This window comes from Heteronotia binoei, chromosome 5 (assembly GCF_032191835.1).
Source record: "Heteronotia binoei isolate CCM8104 ecotype False Entrance Well chromosome 5, APGP_CSIRO_Hbin_v1, whole genome shotgun sequence".
Lineage (NCBI taxonomy): Eukaryota > Metazoa > Chordata > Lepidosauria > Squamata > Gekkonidae > Heteronotia > Heteronotia binoei.
Genome location: NC_083227.1, coordinates 40841516 through 40859034, shown reverse-complemented (window position 1 = coordinate 40859034; position 17519 = coordinate 40841516). Strand labels below are relative to the sequence as shown.

The window sequence follows — 17519 nt, the reverse complement described above, 5'->3', positions numbered from 1 at the left end:
ATTGCTATCTGTCAATCTGAAAAAGAATAAAGAAGGAATTTGTATTGACCCATTCATACAGTGCTAAAAATTAGATGCCCTCTATTGTCATAAACATACAGCAAGTTGCTATCTGACCAATATAGTAATTGAATGCTCATTTGCAACAGTTACAGAAACTCAACAGAAAAAACAGACTTTTGTGCATCTCTTACAGGAGATGCCTTCAAAAAGCTAAAGTCCTCACTAGAAAAAATCCTAGAGCATGCCCTTTATAATAAGAGATTCAGAAGCCACGTAGCATTACAAACATATAGCAGGTTGAGATCTGTACCGATACAGTAATGAGACACTATTTTTCATTAAGGTTAGATATCCACCCCATAAAAAGTCTGCCATGAAAATGTTGTGAAAGCAATGTCACCCCAGAGTTGGAAATGACTCGTGCTTGCACAGGGGACTACTTTTACCTTTTTAGATATCACTTCGGGTTGCTGTTATAACTGTGGCAATACATAGTTGGTACCATGGTGAATACTAATGGCTGCCCTGATAGCAGATTTCATTGCTGAATCAATCCAAGCATGGGGATGAGCTGTATGTTCTCCTGCAAAGTAAATTCTTCCTTCATTCTTAGACAAACTCTTGAAAAAGTGGTTAATTTGGTATGGAGTAGGAGAAGCAAATGCTGCCATTGAAAACTTGTCTAGGGCCCATCTCTGTATCACATGCTTAGTGCAAACAGATCTGAGATAATCTTTGGTCACTTGGTGGACTTCTGCTAGGTCATCCATGACCACATCAATGCACTTTTCATCAGTTAGGGGAACAAAAAAGTTAGCATCATCATGCCAGGTGTAAGAAACCAGCAGCACCCCAAGCCCACTGGGGAAGTCATGATTAGGGTAGTAAATTATTCGAGATGGACGATCTGTGATAGATTTCCCACCATGAATCCCATCTTTCTCCCAAAATTTCTCAGTGCAAGCTAAGGCAATTTTAGTAGAGCTGGCATAATGAAAGGAACGCAGAGCATGAGCTTTTGTGGGGGAAAGAGGAGGAAGGAATTGGATGAGCCGTGTGGCTTTTGCTGTAGCTGTAATGAGGACATAGTCAGCAGTAAGAGATGACAAGACAGATTTGCCTGATTGGTGAAACCACACTGTTGCTTTCTTGCGTGTTTGAATAATCTTCTCTACTGTGGAATTAAAATGGACTATCCCAGGCATTTCGTTGAAGAAGCTCTTGGGGAGTTGGTCAAACCCGCCTGTGATTTCCTCAAAACTAAAGAGGTCAAGACAGGAGAATGAAAGAGAATACAAAAATAGTGAATTAATCAATTCATAGAACACTCCTCCCAATCAAAACAAAATGTTATAATCAATGTTTATATTTCATATACAGTGACATGAATAGAATGAAATAGCTGTATTACTGGAATATGATCTACATCAGCACATCATGTATGGATCTGTATTTCAGGGTACCTGTACTCTAATCAGGGTTGATGTCATAGGTAGTCTTAAGTAGGTGGGGTCTCATTGACCACAGAGAGCTGCCAGTGGATTCACTCAAATTGGTGAGTCCTGCAAGTCTACCAGCTCTGACTCTGCTGATGGATAGACCATCAGCAGAGACATGTGTCTCTGTGGAAGGCCATCTGAAGTCAGTGAGAAGACAAAGAGAGAGGAGAGGTCAGAGGGCAACTCCCAGATTAGGATAGGGTTGCCAGGTTCAACTTAGGAAATATCTGGTGACTTTGGGGGTAGTGCCAGGAGAATTTGGAGGTAAAGCCAAGATAGGATTGCCAATCCCCAGGTGGGAGCAGGGGATCCCCCAGTTTGGAGGCCCTTCCCCCACTTCAGGATCATCAGAAAGTGGGGGGGGGGAGGAAATGTCTGCTGGGCACTCCCTTATTCCCTATGGAGACCGATTCCCATAGGGCAGGGGTGGCCAATGGTAGCTCTTCAGATGTTTTTTGCCTACAACTCCCATCAGTCCCAGCCATTGGCCATGCTGGCTGGGGCTAATGGGAGTTGTAGGCAAAAAACATCTGGAGAGCTACCGTTGGCCACCCCTGCCATAGGGTATAATGGATAATTGATTTGAGAGTATCTGGGGCTCTGGAGGGGGCTTTTTTTTTAGGTAGAAGCACCAAATTTGCAGCATAGCATCTGATGTCTCTTCCCAAAACACTCTCCAAGTTTCAAAAGGATTGGACCAGGGGGTCCAATTCTGTGAGCCCCCCAAAAGGTGCCCCTATCTTTCATTATTTTCAATGGAGGGAAGGCATTTAAAAGGTGTGTGGTCCCTTTAAATGTGATGGTCAGAACTTCCTTTGGAGATCAATTATGCTTTTCACAACCTTGCTCCTGGCTATAACCCCAGTGTCTTCTGGCTTCACCCCCAAAGTTCTTGAACTGGACCTAGCAACCCTAAGCCAAGAGCAAGGTTGTGACAAGCATGATTGAACTCCAAAGGGAGTTCTGGCCATCACATTTAAAGGGACCACATTCCTTTTAAATGCTTTCTTTCCAAAGGAAATAATTGAGAATGGGGGCATCTTCTTTTGGGGCTCATGGAATTGGACCCCCTGGTCCAATTTTAAAACTTTGGGGGGGACGGGGTTGAGGAGGTGCACTGTTTAATTTTTTTTTTAATTAACTAACATGGCCCACAAGCTCTAATTTTTTCAATTTTGAGTGTGAACAAAACACCAACCAATCATATATCCCCTCCATGTAATACTGTCCAGTAATTAGCCACCTTTGCATTGGTTTACCTACAACATGTTCTATACTGGATTGAAAAGCGATTAGTGAGAACTGAGAACTGCTTGGTGACAGTGTTAGACTTTTGAGGCTAGGTTTTAAAAATTCTCAGCCTTGTAGGCTCACTGTGGAATCTTGACCAAATCACTATAGCTTTTCCCAACTTTCTTCTCAGGGTATGCTGTTGTTGTTTTTTAGATAACTGTTTATTTACTTCATAGGTAAGCTGTCTTTCCCCCCAACAGGGATTCCAAGTGGGAAAGGGGGGCTGGTTATACTTTCTTACCCAGGGCCTACAAAAACCTGGAAGCAGTCTTGACTCCAGTTAGTGAAAAACAGTTGTGGACGGCTTCAGGTAAACAATCTGAGTTATTATGTTGCTATTACACACTTTGTGGGATCAAATTAATATCACTACATATTTTAAGATTTATAAAGCAATGCTTTTTGCAACTAGGGAAGGTATGCCTGCAAGAAATTGCTGACCTAATTTCACCTTTAAGTATCAGAGAACAAAATGTACATTGTCTTGAACTAAAAGTGTAGGACTTGGAGAAAATAACAGTTTCCACTTCTGTCTCAAAGTATGCACCATTTCCACAACTTTGAACTATCAGTTCTATGCAAGATTTCTTAGTTAATTGATTGGGAAGAGAATCCACTATCATTTTAAGAACTGTAGTCCTTTCCATCACAAGGCTAGCAATGGCCAGGAAGAGGGATAACAGAAGACTTCTGTCCAGGTCAAACATGAAAGGTAAAAGCCCTTTTCAGTCATTACTTTTCTGGCAATCATGCCCCAGAGTACAATATGTGCAGTCTTTCTGATACAAATGATTGTCACCTTGTGTGAAAAGTACAACATGTGTATTTTGCAACTTTGGTGTACATGAATGCATACCATCAAAAATTTGCATACTGAGATCATACATATGTAGCATATTCTCCCTGTACATGAGACAGATGTGCCAAAAACGTAATACCTCAAAAAGGATTAATGCGATACAAAAGCAAGGGAGTAGAACCACCTCCAGACCTATTTTCACTATTCAGAAAAATTGAGCTGGAGTTTTTGATTAATTATTATACAAATCTACACACCTTTTGGCTTCCCAAAGAAACCCACAACTTTAGTACCTAAGAAAACAATACCCTTTCAGCAAGTATATCACATATTTTTACTCCATAATGATAATGGGAATACAAAAATCCCACTCCCTTACCTGTCATCCTCTGAAAAGACCACAAATTCTATGACAGAGTTAAGAAATGAAACATAGAATCCAGCATCTTCATTCAAGAGGTCACCAATCATATCGACAGCCCCCCTGCTCAGATTTCCTTCTTTAATTAGATACTCCTAATAAGAAAATGGGGTGTGTTTGGGGGAGGGAAGGAAAGAGTTATTTAAAAGTATAGACTTTTTCCGTCATAGCACCTCGGCTTTTTAATTACCCATGAACAAACTATAAAAGTTCATATGAAGCACTGAGTGTTAGAAAGGTCAAGTTGCAGTGTGATTGTGGCTGCTAAACACAAGCAGGAAATGCAGCTGGGTCATAAGATAATGTTTTTATAAGCATTGCCATGTTATATTTTTCTCTTTATGAAAGAGAGTTGGGCCCCAAACAACATACTGCTCAACCCTTGGGTGCTTTTGATTATAGAACGGGGGGGGGGGGGGAGGAGTATCACTCAAGGTTGTGAGATCACTACAGGTTTTATAGTAAAACCATAGTGGTTCAGGAGATTCCTAGAGCGTTGTGATATTAACTGATGTTGCTACCCCCCTCTTCCCTATTCCCCCCAGCTGCTCTATTAAGTGAGCACAAGGGACACAAGAGCATCTCAGCAGAAGTCCTGACACAGTTCATCAGACTCAGAGCCCACACACTTCAAATCTTCCTGGCTGTCAGTGGCTCAGACTGCCTCTCCCACTTCAACCACAGCAGTACTTGTAGAGCTGACAGACAGATTGAAGAGGAAAGACCCATATGCCATTTCCCACATGGATAGTCTCTAAGGCAAGGGTCCCCAAATCTGTCTGAGCTGCAGTGCCAGATTAAACCCTGTGGAGGCCCCTATGCAGTTGAAATCTTGGGGGGGCCCTCGCAAATTATCTCAAGAGTTGGAGCACCCACCCCACTGCCCGTGGCCCCCACTGCAGACTGCAGGCACCAGTGGCTAAAAAGGCAAATGCAATATTGGGCTGCATTAACAGAAGTCTAGTGTCCAGATCATGTGAAGTGATTTACTCTGCTCTGGTAAGACCTCACCTAGGCTTCAGCAGTATGTTGATCGGGAACTACCAGAAGTTCAAGCTGGGTTCAGAGAGGTAGAGGAACTAGAGATCAAATTGTCAACATTCGCTGGATTATGGAGAAAGCACAGGAGTATCAGAAAAAGTCTAATTCTGCTTCATTGACTATGCTAAAGCCCTTGATTGTGTGGATCACAACAAACGGTGGCAAGTCTTAAAGAGATGGGAGTACCAGACCACCTCACATGTCTCCTGAGAAACCTGTATAAGAGTCAAGAAGCAACTGTCAGAACGGGATATGGAACAACTGATTGGTTTAGAATAGGAAAAGGAGTTTGACAAGGATGTATATTGTCACCCTGCTTATTTAATTTATATGCAGAGTACATCATGCAGAATGCTGGCCTGGATGAAGCACAAACCGGAATTAAGATTGCCGGGAAAAACATCAAGAACCTCAGATATGGAGATGATACTACTCTAATGGGAGAAAGTGAGGAGGACCTAAAGAACCTCTTGTTGAGGGTGAAAGAAGAGAGCACAAAAGTAGGCTTGAAACTCTCAACATCAAAAAAAACTAAGATCATGGCATCTGGCCCTATCACACCTTGGCAAATAGAAGGGGAAGACATGGAAATAGTGTCAGACTTCACATTTCTGGGATCCAAGATCACTGCAGATGGTGACTGTAGCCATGAAATTAAATATGTTTGCTCCTTGGGAGGACAGCTATGGTGAACCTGAGCAGTATAATAAAAAGTAGAGACATCACCCTGCCAACAAAAGTCTGTATAGTCAAAGCTATGGTATTCCCAGTAGTAATGTAAGGCTGTGAGAGCTGGACCATAAGGAAGGCTGAGCGCAGAAGAATAGATGCTTTTGCGATGTGGTGCTGGAGAAGACTCTTGTGAGTGCCTTGGACTGCAAGAAGATCAAATCAGTCAGTCCTAAGGGAAATCAACCCAGACTGTTCACTGGAAGGTCAGATGCTGAAGCTGAAGCTCAAATACTTTGGCCACCAAATGAGAAGGGCGCACTCTCTGGAGAAGGTCCTGATGCTAGGAAAGACAGAAGGCAAAAGAAGACGGGGACGGCAAAAGATGAGATGGCTGGACAGTGTTACTGATGTAACAAACACAAATTTTAGCAGACTTTGGAGGATGGTGGAAGGCAGGAGGGTCTGGTGTGACTTTGTCCATGGGGTCGCAAGGAGTCAGACTCGACTGTGTGACTGAACAACAAAAGCACCTTTAACACCAACAAAGTGGTGTCTATAGCCCCTTCACAGTGCCTTCTTACCTTTTGATATTGTTTCAGACACTAGAGTTTCTGGAGTTACACATAGACACAAATATTTTTCTGACATGAGGCATGGATTTTTTTTTCCTAGGGGGTTTGATGGGGTATAAATTGAGATGAGGAGGAAGAGGAGGAAGAAGAGGAGGAAGAAGAAGACAGTAGATTTATAACCCGCCCTTCTCTCTGAATCAGAGTCTCAAAGCAGCTTACAATCTCCTTTATCTTCTTCCCCCACAACAGACAGCCTGTGAGGTGGGTGAGGCTGAGAGAGCTCTCCCTGAAGCTGCCCTTTCAAGGACAACTCCTGTACTTATGCACCTGGACTCTAAATTCTGTTTCACCTGTATCTGATGAAGTGTGCTTGTACACAAAAGCTTATACCTAGGCTAGATTGAAACTTTGTTGGTCTTAAAGGTGCCACTGGTCAAACTTTATTGCTTCAGAATGACACAGCTACCCTCCTGGATCTAAATAAAACAGTGTGCATGCACATGAAAGCTTATACCTAGAATTAAATTTGGTTGATCTTAATGGTGCCATGGACTCCAACTTTGTTCTGCTGCTTCTGACCGACATGGTGACCCCACCTGATGTGTTCTGGATATCAAAACCTTAGTAATTAATTTAGAGAGTGCAAAGGTATAGCAAAAAAATCCAGAATTACCTTTTAAGTATTCTCCTTCAATCCCCTAGGCTGGCTAGATCTGTTCCTCCTCCATGGAAGGGAAGGGAAGGTCCCCTTGTGCAAGTACCAGTAGTTTCTGACTCTGGGCTGATATAGCTTTTGCAACGTTTTCACGGCAGGCTTTTTATGGAGTGGTTTGCCATTGCCCTCCCCAGTCTTTTACACTCCCCCACAGCAAGCTGGGTACTCATTTGACCAACAGCAAAAGACCTTTCCTTTCCTCAGTCCCCACTATTTTTCTTGTCTCCAGTGGTGGGGGGGGGGGGGGGATGTTTATCTATTCTATTCCTGCTCTGCTAGCTCATTAGCATTTGTAAGGAGGTGTAGGAAATCACACCACACCACTGTCTTGTTTTCAGCCTGGAGGAAAAAAAATCAAAGGAATTTCTCACTATTTGGTTGCTTGGTTGCTGAGCCCTGAAGTCCTGTACTGATTGCCGGCAGGGGCTGAGCCCTGGGTGGGAAACTCTGGGGGGTGCCCAAGCCCTCCAGTCCCCATGTAGTTTACGCCTATGCCTGGAGAGGAGGCAGCTGAGAAGTGATATGATCACCATCTTCAAGGACTTGAAGGGCTGTCATAAAGAGGATGGTGCAGAATTGTTTTCTATGGCCCCAGAAGGTAGGACCAGATCCAATGGGTTGAAATTAAATCAAAAGAGTTTCTGGCTCAACATTAGGAAGAACTTCCTAACAAAGCAGTAGAATAGGCTTCCTCAGAGGGTGGTGGGCTCTCCTTCCTTGGAGGTTTTTAAACAGAAGCTGAATGGCCATTTGACAGTAATGCAGATCCTATGAATTTAGGGGGAGGTATTTGTGAATTTCCTGCATTGTGCAGGGGGTGGGACTAGATGACTTTGGAGGTTCCTTCCAACTCTATGACTCTATGGCTGTTGAGGACTGGGAAAGTTATTTTTAAATTTACCATATGCTACATATATGAGAATATGCTTACATTTCATGCTGAAGATGAATAGTTAGCACATAGTGACTAACACAGAACAGAATTCACAATATCTGGCATGCACTGGAAAGTAAGTGTGGACGAGGGAGCATCAACCATTTAGTGACTCTTTAACTACTCTGATTGTAACTGCAAGCAGAAATAACCTTCAACATATATGCACCTTATTTAAAGGTAAGCATGCATACATATTCTATAGAAAGGAGGTGCTCTAAAACTGCACTGAGCATTGGTTCTCATATTGGGTTCTCATGTGCCCCATTTCTTGTAAAAGGAGCCTCATATTCAGGTGAGTGTATTCTATGTACTACAGGTACTTTCTATTTGTATTTTAAAACATCTATATCCTACCTTTCCTCCTAAGGCAATCAGTAACATATTTCTAAAGACATCTTACATAAAACCTGTCAGGTGTCAAAACACACAAATAAAAACTTCATTTAAAATGTCCACAAAAACAAAATAATTTTGTCCTTCTGAAGACCAACAGCAATGTGATCTTTATTAGCTCCACAGAGAGCTTATTCCACAGAAGTGGAGCCAGTACAGAAAAAGTTCACAAGCATCTGGTTGTCAGCTGTCACTCTCAGGGAAGGCAACACTAACCAATATTGATCTTAGAAGCACACTGATGGCATGTTCACAGAGACTGATGTCTTTCAGACTTTTAACATGGTCTACCAACGACTATAAAGCAGGGGTGACCAAACTTGCTTAACATAAGAGCCACATAGAATAAATGTCAGATGTTTGAGAGGAAGAAGAAGAAGACTGCAGATTTATACCCCATCCTTCTCTCTGAATCAGAGGCACAGAGTGGCTTACAATCTCCTATATCTTCTCCCTGCACAACAGACACCCTGTGAGGTGGGTGGGGCTGAGAGGGATCTCACAGCAGCTGCCCTTTCATGATAGCTATGGTGACCCAAGGCCATTCGAGCAGCTGTAAGTGGAGGAGTGGGGAATCAAACTCAGTTCTCCCAGAAAAGAGAACTTAACCACTACACCAAACTGACATGAATGATATTTGAGAGCTGGAAGGAAGGAAGGAAGGAAGGAAGGAAGGAAGGAAGGAAGGAAGGAAGGAAGGAAGGAAGGAAGGAAGGAAGGAAGGAAGGAAGGAAGGAAGGAAGGAAGGAAGGAAGGAACCTTTGATATAGGTGACAGTCCTCATGTAGGATGGAAAAACAATAGCCACATTATACTTTTTATTAGGTTCAACCCAAATGACTCCCAGTATTGCTCAAGCTTTCTCCAGAATTCTTCATCAGTGAACCTCAAAAGCTCACACATTTTTTGTATCATCTATTTATTTAAGTTATATCCCATCTTTCTCCCTAGTAGAGACCTGAAGCAGTTTACATCATTCTTCTCTTCTTCTTTTTATTCTTACAACAATCCTATGAAGTAGGTTAGGCTGAGAATGTGTGTATAACTGGGCCAAGCCAAGGTCATTCAGCAAGCTTTCATGGCAGAGTGGAGATCTGAACTCAGGCCTCCCAGAATCTAGTCTGACACTCTTAACCACACTCCACACTTGCAGTAAATAAAAATAAATAAAGGAAGGGAGGGAGGAAGGAAGGAAGGAAGGAAGGAAGGAAGGAAGGAAGGAAGGAAGGAAGGAAGGAAGGAAGGAAGGAAGGAAGGAAGGAAGGAAGGAAGGAAGGAAGGAAGGAAGAATCCACAAAGGCAGTGCTTTCAGCTGCCATGGAGAATATGTGCATTGATGGTGTCAGACTTCCTGGGAGTAAGTCCCATTGAATAGACCAGAGTAGGATTCAGAGTAGACCTGCTTAAGATCCAGAGTCACTGTCAGCTTAACCTACCTTCACAAGTTGTGAAGATAAAAATGAAGGGGAGAACAACGTTGTGAGGCAGTTTGAATCCCCACTGGGGAGAAAGGGCTCCCCTAAGTTTCCCTTTCACACTGCGAGGGAGCCTGAAGATACCGAAGAAGAGGGAGGGGTCCAGGATGGAGAAAGCAGCCGGCTTTTCCTCCCCACAACACATGAAAGGAACTTGCTGCTGGTGAGCTCAAGCACCCCTCCACCCACGCCACACCAGGCGCTGGGTCCTAGTGCTCCTCCAACATCTTTCTGTCTCTCCACACCTTTCCAAACAAGCGTCTGCCTCCCTCCCCACTCTCTCACACACACATAGGAATGCACATGCAAGGAAGGAGGCCAGCTGGCGCTGTTGCAGGGACGGCAAGAAGCTCTGCTCAGCTGGAGGAAGAGGCACCAGAAACACCTTGGCTATGAAAACTGGGGGGAGGGGGGAGCTGGTCCAGGGCTCCTAAAGACCTGGGGCCCATAGGCAAGCGCCTAGTTTGCCTAATGGTTAATCCAGCTCTGCTGAGCCGACAAGCACCTTGGGAATTCTGACACTGGATGGTGCATGCAATCACAAAATGGCTTCCACAAGCGATGGAGCCAACTGCAAAATGGCTGCCACAGGAGGCAGGACCAACTGCAAAATGTCAGGGATGAAGTCATGCATAACTAATAGTAACTGTTAAATATTTCGGGAAGAAGCTCTGTTTAACAGGATGCCTTTTTAAATGAATATATAGTCTAGAAATATTTTCCTGCATACATACAGCTTATCTTCGGTTTCAGAGTGAAGATCCTTATGCTGGGGTAACTCTTTAAAAAATCTGCACAGCCAGTTAGATCCCCAATGGCTAATTATAAGACTTGCTGGGCAAAAGCCTGACCTGGCCCTGCTCATTTTCTAAAAACACTCGGCTAGCTCCAGGAAACACGGCACTATACTTCAGGAAGCACGGCACATTGGAGACCCTGCTGTAAGGTATGAAGGTATGGTGCACAGGGATGAGACAATGATTCTTACCAAAGCTGAAGAAGCTTTGTGAAATTAGAGTTTATTTTATTTGAAAGAAAAACTAGGACCAATTCTCTTACCTTGGCAGAATATGAGTCATATTTCTCCTTCAAAAGTGTACAGTTTTTCGTGAGTTGTTCAGGAACCATAAACAGAAAAATGGAGAGAAATATGTAAATGTTCCTTCATTTCTCAAAAGTAGGAGTAAAAATGAGTGGGTGACAGATCATTCCATCAATAGATTCGTACTGATGGCTGTTTATAAATAATAATGGTCCAGATCCAAAAGAACTGCACAACCGATTCTGCGTGCAGCAGCAACAACATTTGGGGAGTCATATTTCTCCAGCAGGGTTCTACCACCTCCAGTGCCACATAGGAGGCACTTCTGAAACTGATAGACTTGGGGACAGTACATTGCAGTTTCCCTACATGTAAAGAGTGTTGGTGAAGTATGGTTTCATTAATTGGTAAAGTGGAGGGCCAATGTTATATAAGTTCAAGGATGATGCAACCATAATAGTACTTTTCAGATGTTACAGCCATGCATACAAGATGTCTACCAACCACACATAAGAAGAGTATGGGCTACCCTTGATCTTGCGAAAATATATAGTTGCCATGTTGCAAAGCACTTTTGATCATGTGTATAGAGCCTCAGTATGCATGAATGCAAACCCTAAACAATCCTGTCATCAGTTTGCATGATCCAAAGAAGTTCAATACACACATTGTCCCCTGGTTGCAAAACTTCTCAGGTTATATTCACTCCCACACCCATGGTTGGAAGATTCCTGTAACATCTGAAAAGGGTTGTCATCTTCTTAACATGTGTACCTTATCCAGAGTCTCCACATAAAGCTGGTCAGCAGACTTTCCCCTCTCACTGGGGCTCAGCTGATACCCAAAGAGATCTGAGTTGGCACTGACAGCCGCCACCTTTTGCCTCCTGTTTCTAATCAAATACCAGGCATTCTGATCTGTCTGAATGAATGGGTTCAATTTGAGTTTGTATTTCTTAAGAAATTCACGAACAAGCCTGGAAAACAAAATATGAAGGGAAAAGAGAGAAATGCATTTTTAAAAGACATTTTTAAAAGACACAACATTCTTTCATATGATTTCATGTAAATGTTGGATATAACTTGCAAGACAGTGACTTAACTTGTACATATGAGAAGACCAGATAGTATGCGTAAATGTACACACATACACAGAAATCAGAGAGTGAGAAAGACACTACATATGTGGAGTAAGGAGAACTAATACAATATGTTTGATAGCATGATGCAGCACCCTCCAAAATGCAATTACCGCACAGATCTGTCAGAATACAGGGAGAAAGCAAGACTAAACTGAACGCAATTTACTACAGATACGATATCAATAATTTGTTTTTCAAGAAACCAAGAAAAGCTCCCTCAACCCCATGTATTAGTGGGAGACAATTACTGTTGCTGGATAGGACTATCAAAAAAGTGGAACCTAGTTTAATAAGATGAAGATTTGGGAGGTGAGGACTGGCCAGAGGAACTGGGTCTCTTTAAACCTGCTGTTTGCTGGTTGAGTGGGAGGGAGGAATATTCCTTATTCTTGTCATTTATTTGGCTCTTTAGATCCTGAGGAACAATGCAGATTCAAAGGGGCTATTGTAGGGTATATTGGTAAGAACCTTTTGGAATGGTGTAGAGTGGTTGTCCAAATGGTGGTTGTCCAAAGGGTGGTTGTCCAAATGAGCTAGTGTAGGAATGGAGAGGAATCTCTATTGAAACCTGATAGTATTATTGAACCCCAAAGCTAACTGGTCTAGCAATCTGCTTGGTATGTAGGCAAAAAACCTAAGTTCCACAACAACTGATGTTGTGCTGAAGTGTCAACCAAAGTGGAGTTATTTATTTTATTTATTTAGGATATCGGTTTTACCTAAATACAGGAAGTTGTGGAGGAAAGTTGCAATACAATTCCATACAAGGTTACAGCCAGATAAGTCCATTGACTTCAACACACTTAGAAGTGCATAACTGTGCTTAGGACTGCAATATTAGTCTACCGGTATCATAGAAGCTTAAGCCAGCTCTCACTGAGAAGCAGGAAAGAAAGGCATTAAGTGGGTGTTCTGCTGAAGATTGGGAAAGTATAACAGTTGTGCCCCAGTTTAGTCTAATTCCAGTGTCTTCATCTTGGGGTGTCATGACAACCAATACTATTACTGAACTAAGAAAGAGATCATGTGACTGTCTTTTGTTCTGTTATGTTTTCCGCTGGTCAATTGATGTTTGTGAAATGATAAGTCAGGATGCTAATTAACTAGGAGGACATACTCCATATTCCCAGGTGGAGATTTGGAAAGAAGTTTGGAGATGCAGTAGAAGACAGAATCTTGGTAGATGGTATTTAATGATATGATATGTAACAACAGCACATCCTGTAGGAAATTGTGAACATGAACATCTTCCCTGCCCTCACACTCTCAGCTTGCCACCTCATGCATGGAACTTTAACCAAATGCTTTTTTCTTTTCCTTACTTCTGGGCTTTGGGCAGACGCATAGGTCCGACATCCACATACCAATCTTCTTCTCGATAGGTCTTTATCCGGCCACCCACACGATCACTGGCTTCCAGAATCTGAACCTAAGAACAAGTACATTGTTGTTACTCTTCACTCTAGAACTTTCCTACAGATTGCTATACTGGAAATATACTTGCTCATACCACAACTTCTAGTGACACTTCCCAGTGCTGTGTCTCATACTATAGACATTTGCATAAGGCAAGATGCTAAGTAGGGATGGGCATGAGTCAATAAAATGCGGTTCATGATGATTTGTGGTTCAAGACATGCCTGGTTCATGAGCCATGAACTATCACAAACATTTAGGTGCCAAATGAATTGTTTTGGTTCATGAGGTTTGTGATGTGGTAGAATGCCCCCCTGGCATTTCAGAGACACCAAACTTGCAGGGAAACTCTGGCTGACTCTCCTCTTCATGCTCTCCAAGTTTAGTTAATATTTGATTTATGGGTCCAAGCTCCAGTTTAGTTTATGGGAGTCCAAGCTCCAGAAGGTGCCCCAGGAAAGTGCTTCCTGGGGAAATGACAGGTGTGTAGGTTCAAGAGGTTCAGGAGTTTATAGAATGGATCCTATGCAACTTAGAGACATCAAACTCACGGGGGACCTTCTTTCCAAGTTCTTCTTGGACCTTCTTTCCACATAACTTCTTTCCAAGTTATGTGCAGATTGTTATGACACCCCAATAAAGATGCCCCCAGGAAAATGCTTTTGGGGGGAATGTCAGGTGCAGGTTCAAAAGCACAAGCTATACACATCAAAGGCAAAGGGAACCTCTTGGTGTTTCCAGGGGGTGGAGGATCCCCCCCTTTGCTTTGAAGTTGCTTTGAAATTTGGTAAACATTTTGATTGAGTGGAGACTGTCTGGAAATGTATCCATTCACAAACCACCAGGAACTGCTTGAAAGTTTGTGGAAAGTTCTATGCTGGTTGACCTGCCAAGAACTTCAGTTCACAAACCATAAATGGGCCAAAATTTGTCATGAACTTTAGTTTGTGAGCTGGTTCATCCCCATACCTAATGCTAAGAATGATTTTTAGTCTACAATGTGTCGCTATGCCACTGTGTATAGTGGTTAGATTGTTGGGCTAGGCCCTGGGAGAAGCAAGACAACTATGTATACATAATCAATAAAAATCAATAGTATTACTAAGTCTCATTCAATTATACACAACCTCACATAGAAAACATAAGATCAAAAAATTCAATGACTACCTAATGGTACCAATGATCTACAGAAAATGAGTTGAAGACTGATTTCAACTGGAAGTGGACGTGTTGATTTGAGACTATATGAACATTAATTTTCTTGGCAAAAGACTTGAGTCTCATATTTGAAGTCCCATCTGGATCATTTTCAGCTCTGTGGACAATTGGTACCATTGGGTAGTCATGTAAGCCCCCTGAGCCCTATTCTTTTAGGGAAGTTCAGCCAATAAATTTAACGGGAGAGAGAGAGAGACAGGCAGGCAGACATTTGTGATTTTGGCTGGCTTCAGATGCAGAAGGTATTCAATATCAATTTATATGGTGTTCAATATCAATTTCCATTGTATGTCATCTAACAGATGCTGATTCCTCTATCTACTACCACACACTCAATACAGTTAGAAATTAGGGTTGTGGAACATGATCTGACAACAAATGAGACCAAGGGATGGGGATATGGGGGTGGCCTTTAGTAACAATGTGACATCACTTCTGGAAAAAAAAAACTGGAAGTGAAATAATACTTTTTGAGGAATCAAGTAAAACTTTCCAGGAATTCCTAGAGAGGACTGACATTACAGCTGGGTTTTCCCATATATATATTAAAAAATCTTGTAGTTGCTCTGCGCAGAAGCAGGAAACAGGAGCTGGGAGCAGGCAATCCCCTCCCCAACCGGGGGGGGGGGGCAGGGGGGAGCTGACAAGCTTGTTGCAAAACAATCCACAAATACAGCTGAACATGTGATAACTTGTGGTCTTCCAAAACATTTTCCAAGCAACTCTGAGCTCTTTGGAAACTTTACAGTGGGACAATTCATAATCATGGACAAACTTCATTGAAAGACAATTTTCCCAGCACTGTTCATTATCCTCTACTTTACTAAGTGGTTCCACGGTAATTATTCAGGCTGCCTTTGAAATTTGAAAGCCAGTAATATGCCGTCTTATATCTGAAGTCACTACTAAGTACCATTAACTGTCAGCTATCAAATGTGTCAAGAAAAATCAATGATTTATGCCCAGATACATAAATAATTACATGAAATCTTGAGAAAATGTAACATTAAAAATTTTAAATCCTATCAGGCCCACAGATTCCTGGAACTGAATTCCTTGTAGGAATCTCCAGGCACACATCTAAAACAGGTGGCCTGAGGGACTTTGTAACACATAAATTGTCCCTCAGTCAATACAGTTACCTGATGACCAGCATCTTTCAATAACTTAGCAGCAGTGAGTCCACTTATTCCTGCCCCAACAATGACAATCGTCTTTGGCTTAGAAGTCTTTCTCAGCCCATTTTTGGCAATTTGTATGAGTTCCTCATAGTCAGGATCATCAAAACACTTCTTCCATTCCTCTTGTTGAACAGCATCATTTATAGATAGCAAGGTTACCACAAGCAACAGTAGGAACTGAAAAAGTGCTAGAAGGAGAAAAGGGTCATAAAAAAATACATTGGGGTCAAGTAGTTTGAATTAAGCATACGGTACCTCTGGTTTTCCAACTATTAAAATCATCTGGAAATCTCTACACTTCATCAAAATAGTAACTTTCTGTTTAACTGATCAGCAGGTGGGATGAACTCTTGGTTACGTATTTTCTTTTCTAAGTGACTTTGAGAACTGTGTGACAACATCACTGTAATCTGGTCTCGTGAGGGAATCAAAGGTACTAAAATTACAACTAAACACAGGCAATACAAAAACAAATAACCCATTAAATAAACTTAATTGTCTTCCTGCTGATCCTAAATATTTATCTCTGCCTACATAACATAGCATTCAATGCAGGGTTCATTTCTTAGAAAAAGAAGTGCCACCCACATAACCAGAAGGTGTGCTAAATTATATCAGCTCCGCAACTACCTCAAAATGCTTCTTGAATTATAATTGTCATAATAAAACTTTACTGCCATCATACTTTTTAAATTACTTCCTTCTATATGGCCACAGGGGCAGGATGAAGATTTCCATCTGTCTGCTTTATATGTTTTGGTTATTTTCCTGTTTTTTTTGTGGGGGGAAATATTAGAAAGTTTGTCAAATCTTAGAGTTTAGAGAAATTCTCACAGCGGGTTTGAACAACAGAGCCCAGAAGTAAGTACTTGGGGTGAGGGGTAAGAAAGAAAGAGCACAATAAAATTTAGACGTTTCAGGGTATACATTTTCAAGTATCAATGCTCCTTTCATCATATTCAAGGAGTTGTATCTGATAAGATTATTCTATCTGACAAAACAGCTTTGACTCTTGAAAGCTTATACCTTGGAAATCTTGCTGGTCTTCAAATTGCTATCGGATGTAAATCTTGCTTTTTAACAATTAAGAATACCCAATGGATCATCCAGTCCAAGTCCTTATCCTTAGACTGATTGTCCAACAGCATAAGCATCCCCAACAAAGGTTGCCAAATATTTTCTGGCAACTCTTCATGAAAGGATTACCCACAATATTATTCCATTCCTGAAGTGGTCTTACATCTAGTAAGCTAATAACAATAACATAATGTATTGATGTACTACTACAACATTACTAGTACTGGTACTGCTGCTGCTACTGCTACTATTATTACCACTAATAATAATATGCAATAAGGATTTAACAAATGTCTAAGTCGCATCAAAGTAATTAAGTGTTCCAAAAGATACCAGCCTTCTGAAATGATTGAATTAAGGAAGGTCTATCACTTACAAGTCCAGCTCATGGTTGGATGTCAAGCTAAGGACACAGGTGAGCTCTCTTATTTTATAGGCAGGAAGTGGTTGGCTATGAGCCAGTACAGCATGATTCAAAATTTGAGCCATTTATCTTTCTTAATTGAAACTTCCAAATGACCAACACCTATCTGAAGGTCATATGAAGTATAGTTACTGGGGTATGGCACAATATAGTGAACTCCCAGTTAGGTGTCTTCTCATAAAAGAGATATTTTGAATACT

General features: G+C 41.8%; 1 protein-coding gene across 1 annotated transcript; it reads right to left on the bottom strand.

Moving 5' to 3' along the window:
* Window positions 1–476: 476 nt before the first annotated feature.
* Window positions 477–17284, bottom strand: LOC132571983 (L-amino-acid oxidase-like). The gene is made up of 7 exons (XM_060238776.1): window positions 17272–17284; window positions 15780–16006; window positions 13326–13432; window positions 11644–11838; window positions 10880–10940; window positions 3974–4110; window positions 477–1263 (listed from the first exon to the last, which is right to left on the bottom strand). Exons 1-7 carry the CDS (start codon window positions 17282–17284, stop codon window positions 477–479), a joined length of 1527 nt encoding a protein of 508 aa, XP_060094759.1.
* Window positions 17285–17519: the final 235 nt, after the last annotated feature.

Bases quoted from the DNA above. Each gene is read 5' to 3' on its own strand.
- LOC132571983 (XM_060238776.1), bottom strand. The intron at 13,433-15,779 runs GTAACTGTATTG...ACTTGTTCTTAG, and splicing joins TGAAAGATGCTGGTCATCAG to GTTCAGATTCTGGAAGCCAG. The intron at 10,941-11,643 runs GGATAAGGTACA...GTTTATGGTTCC, and splicing joins CAGCTTTATGTGGAGACTCT to TGAACAACTCACGAAAAACT.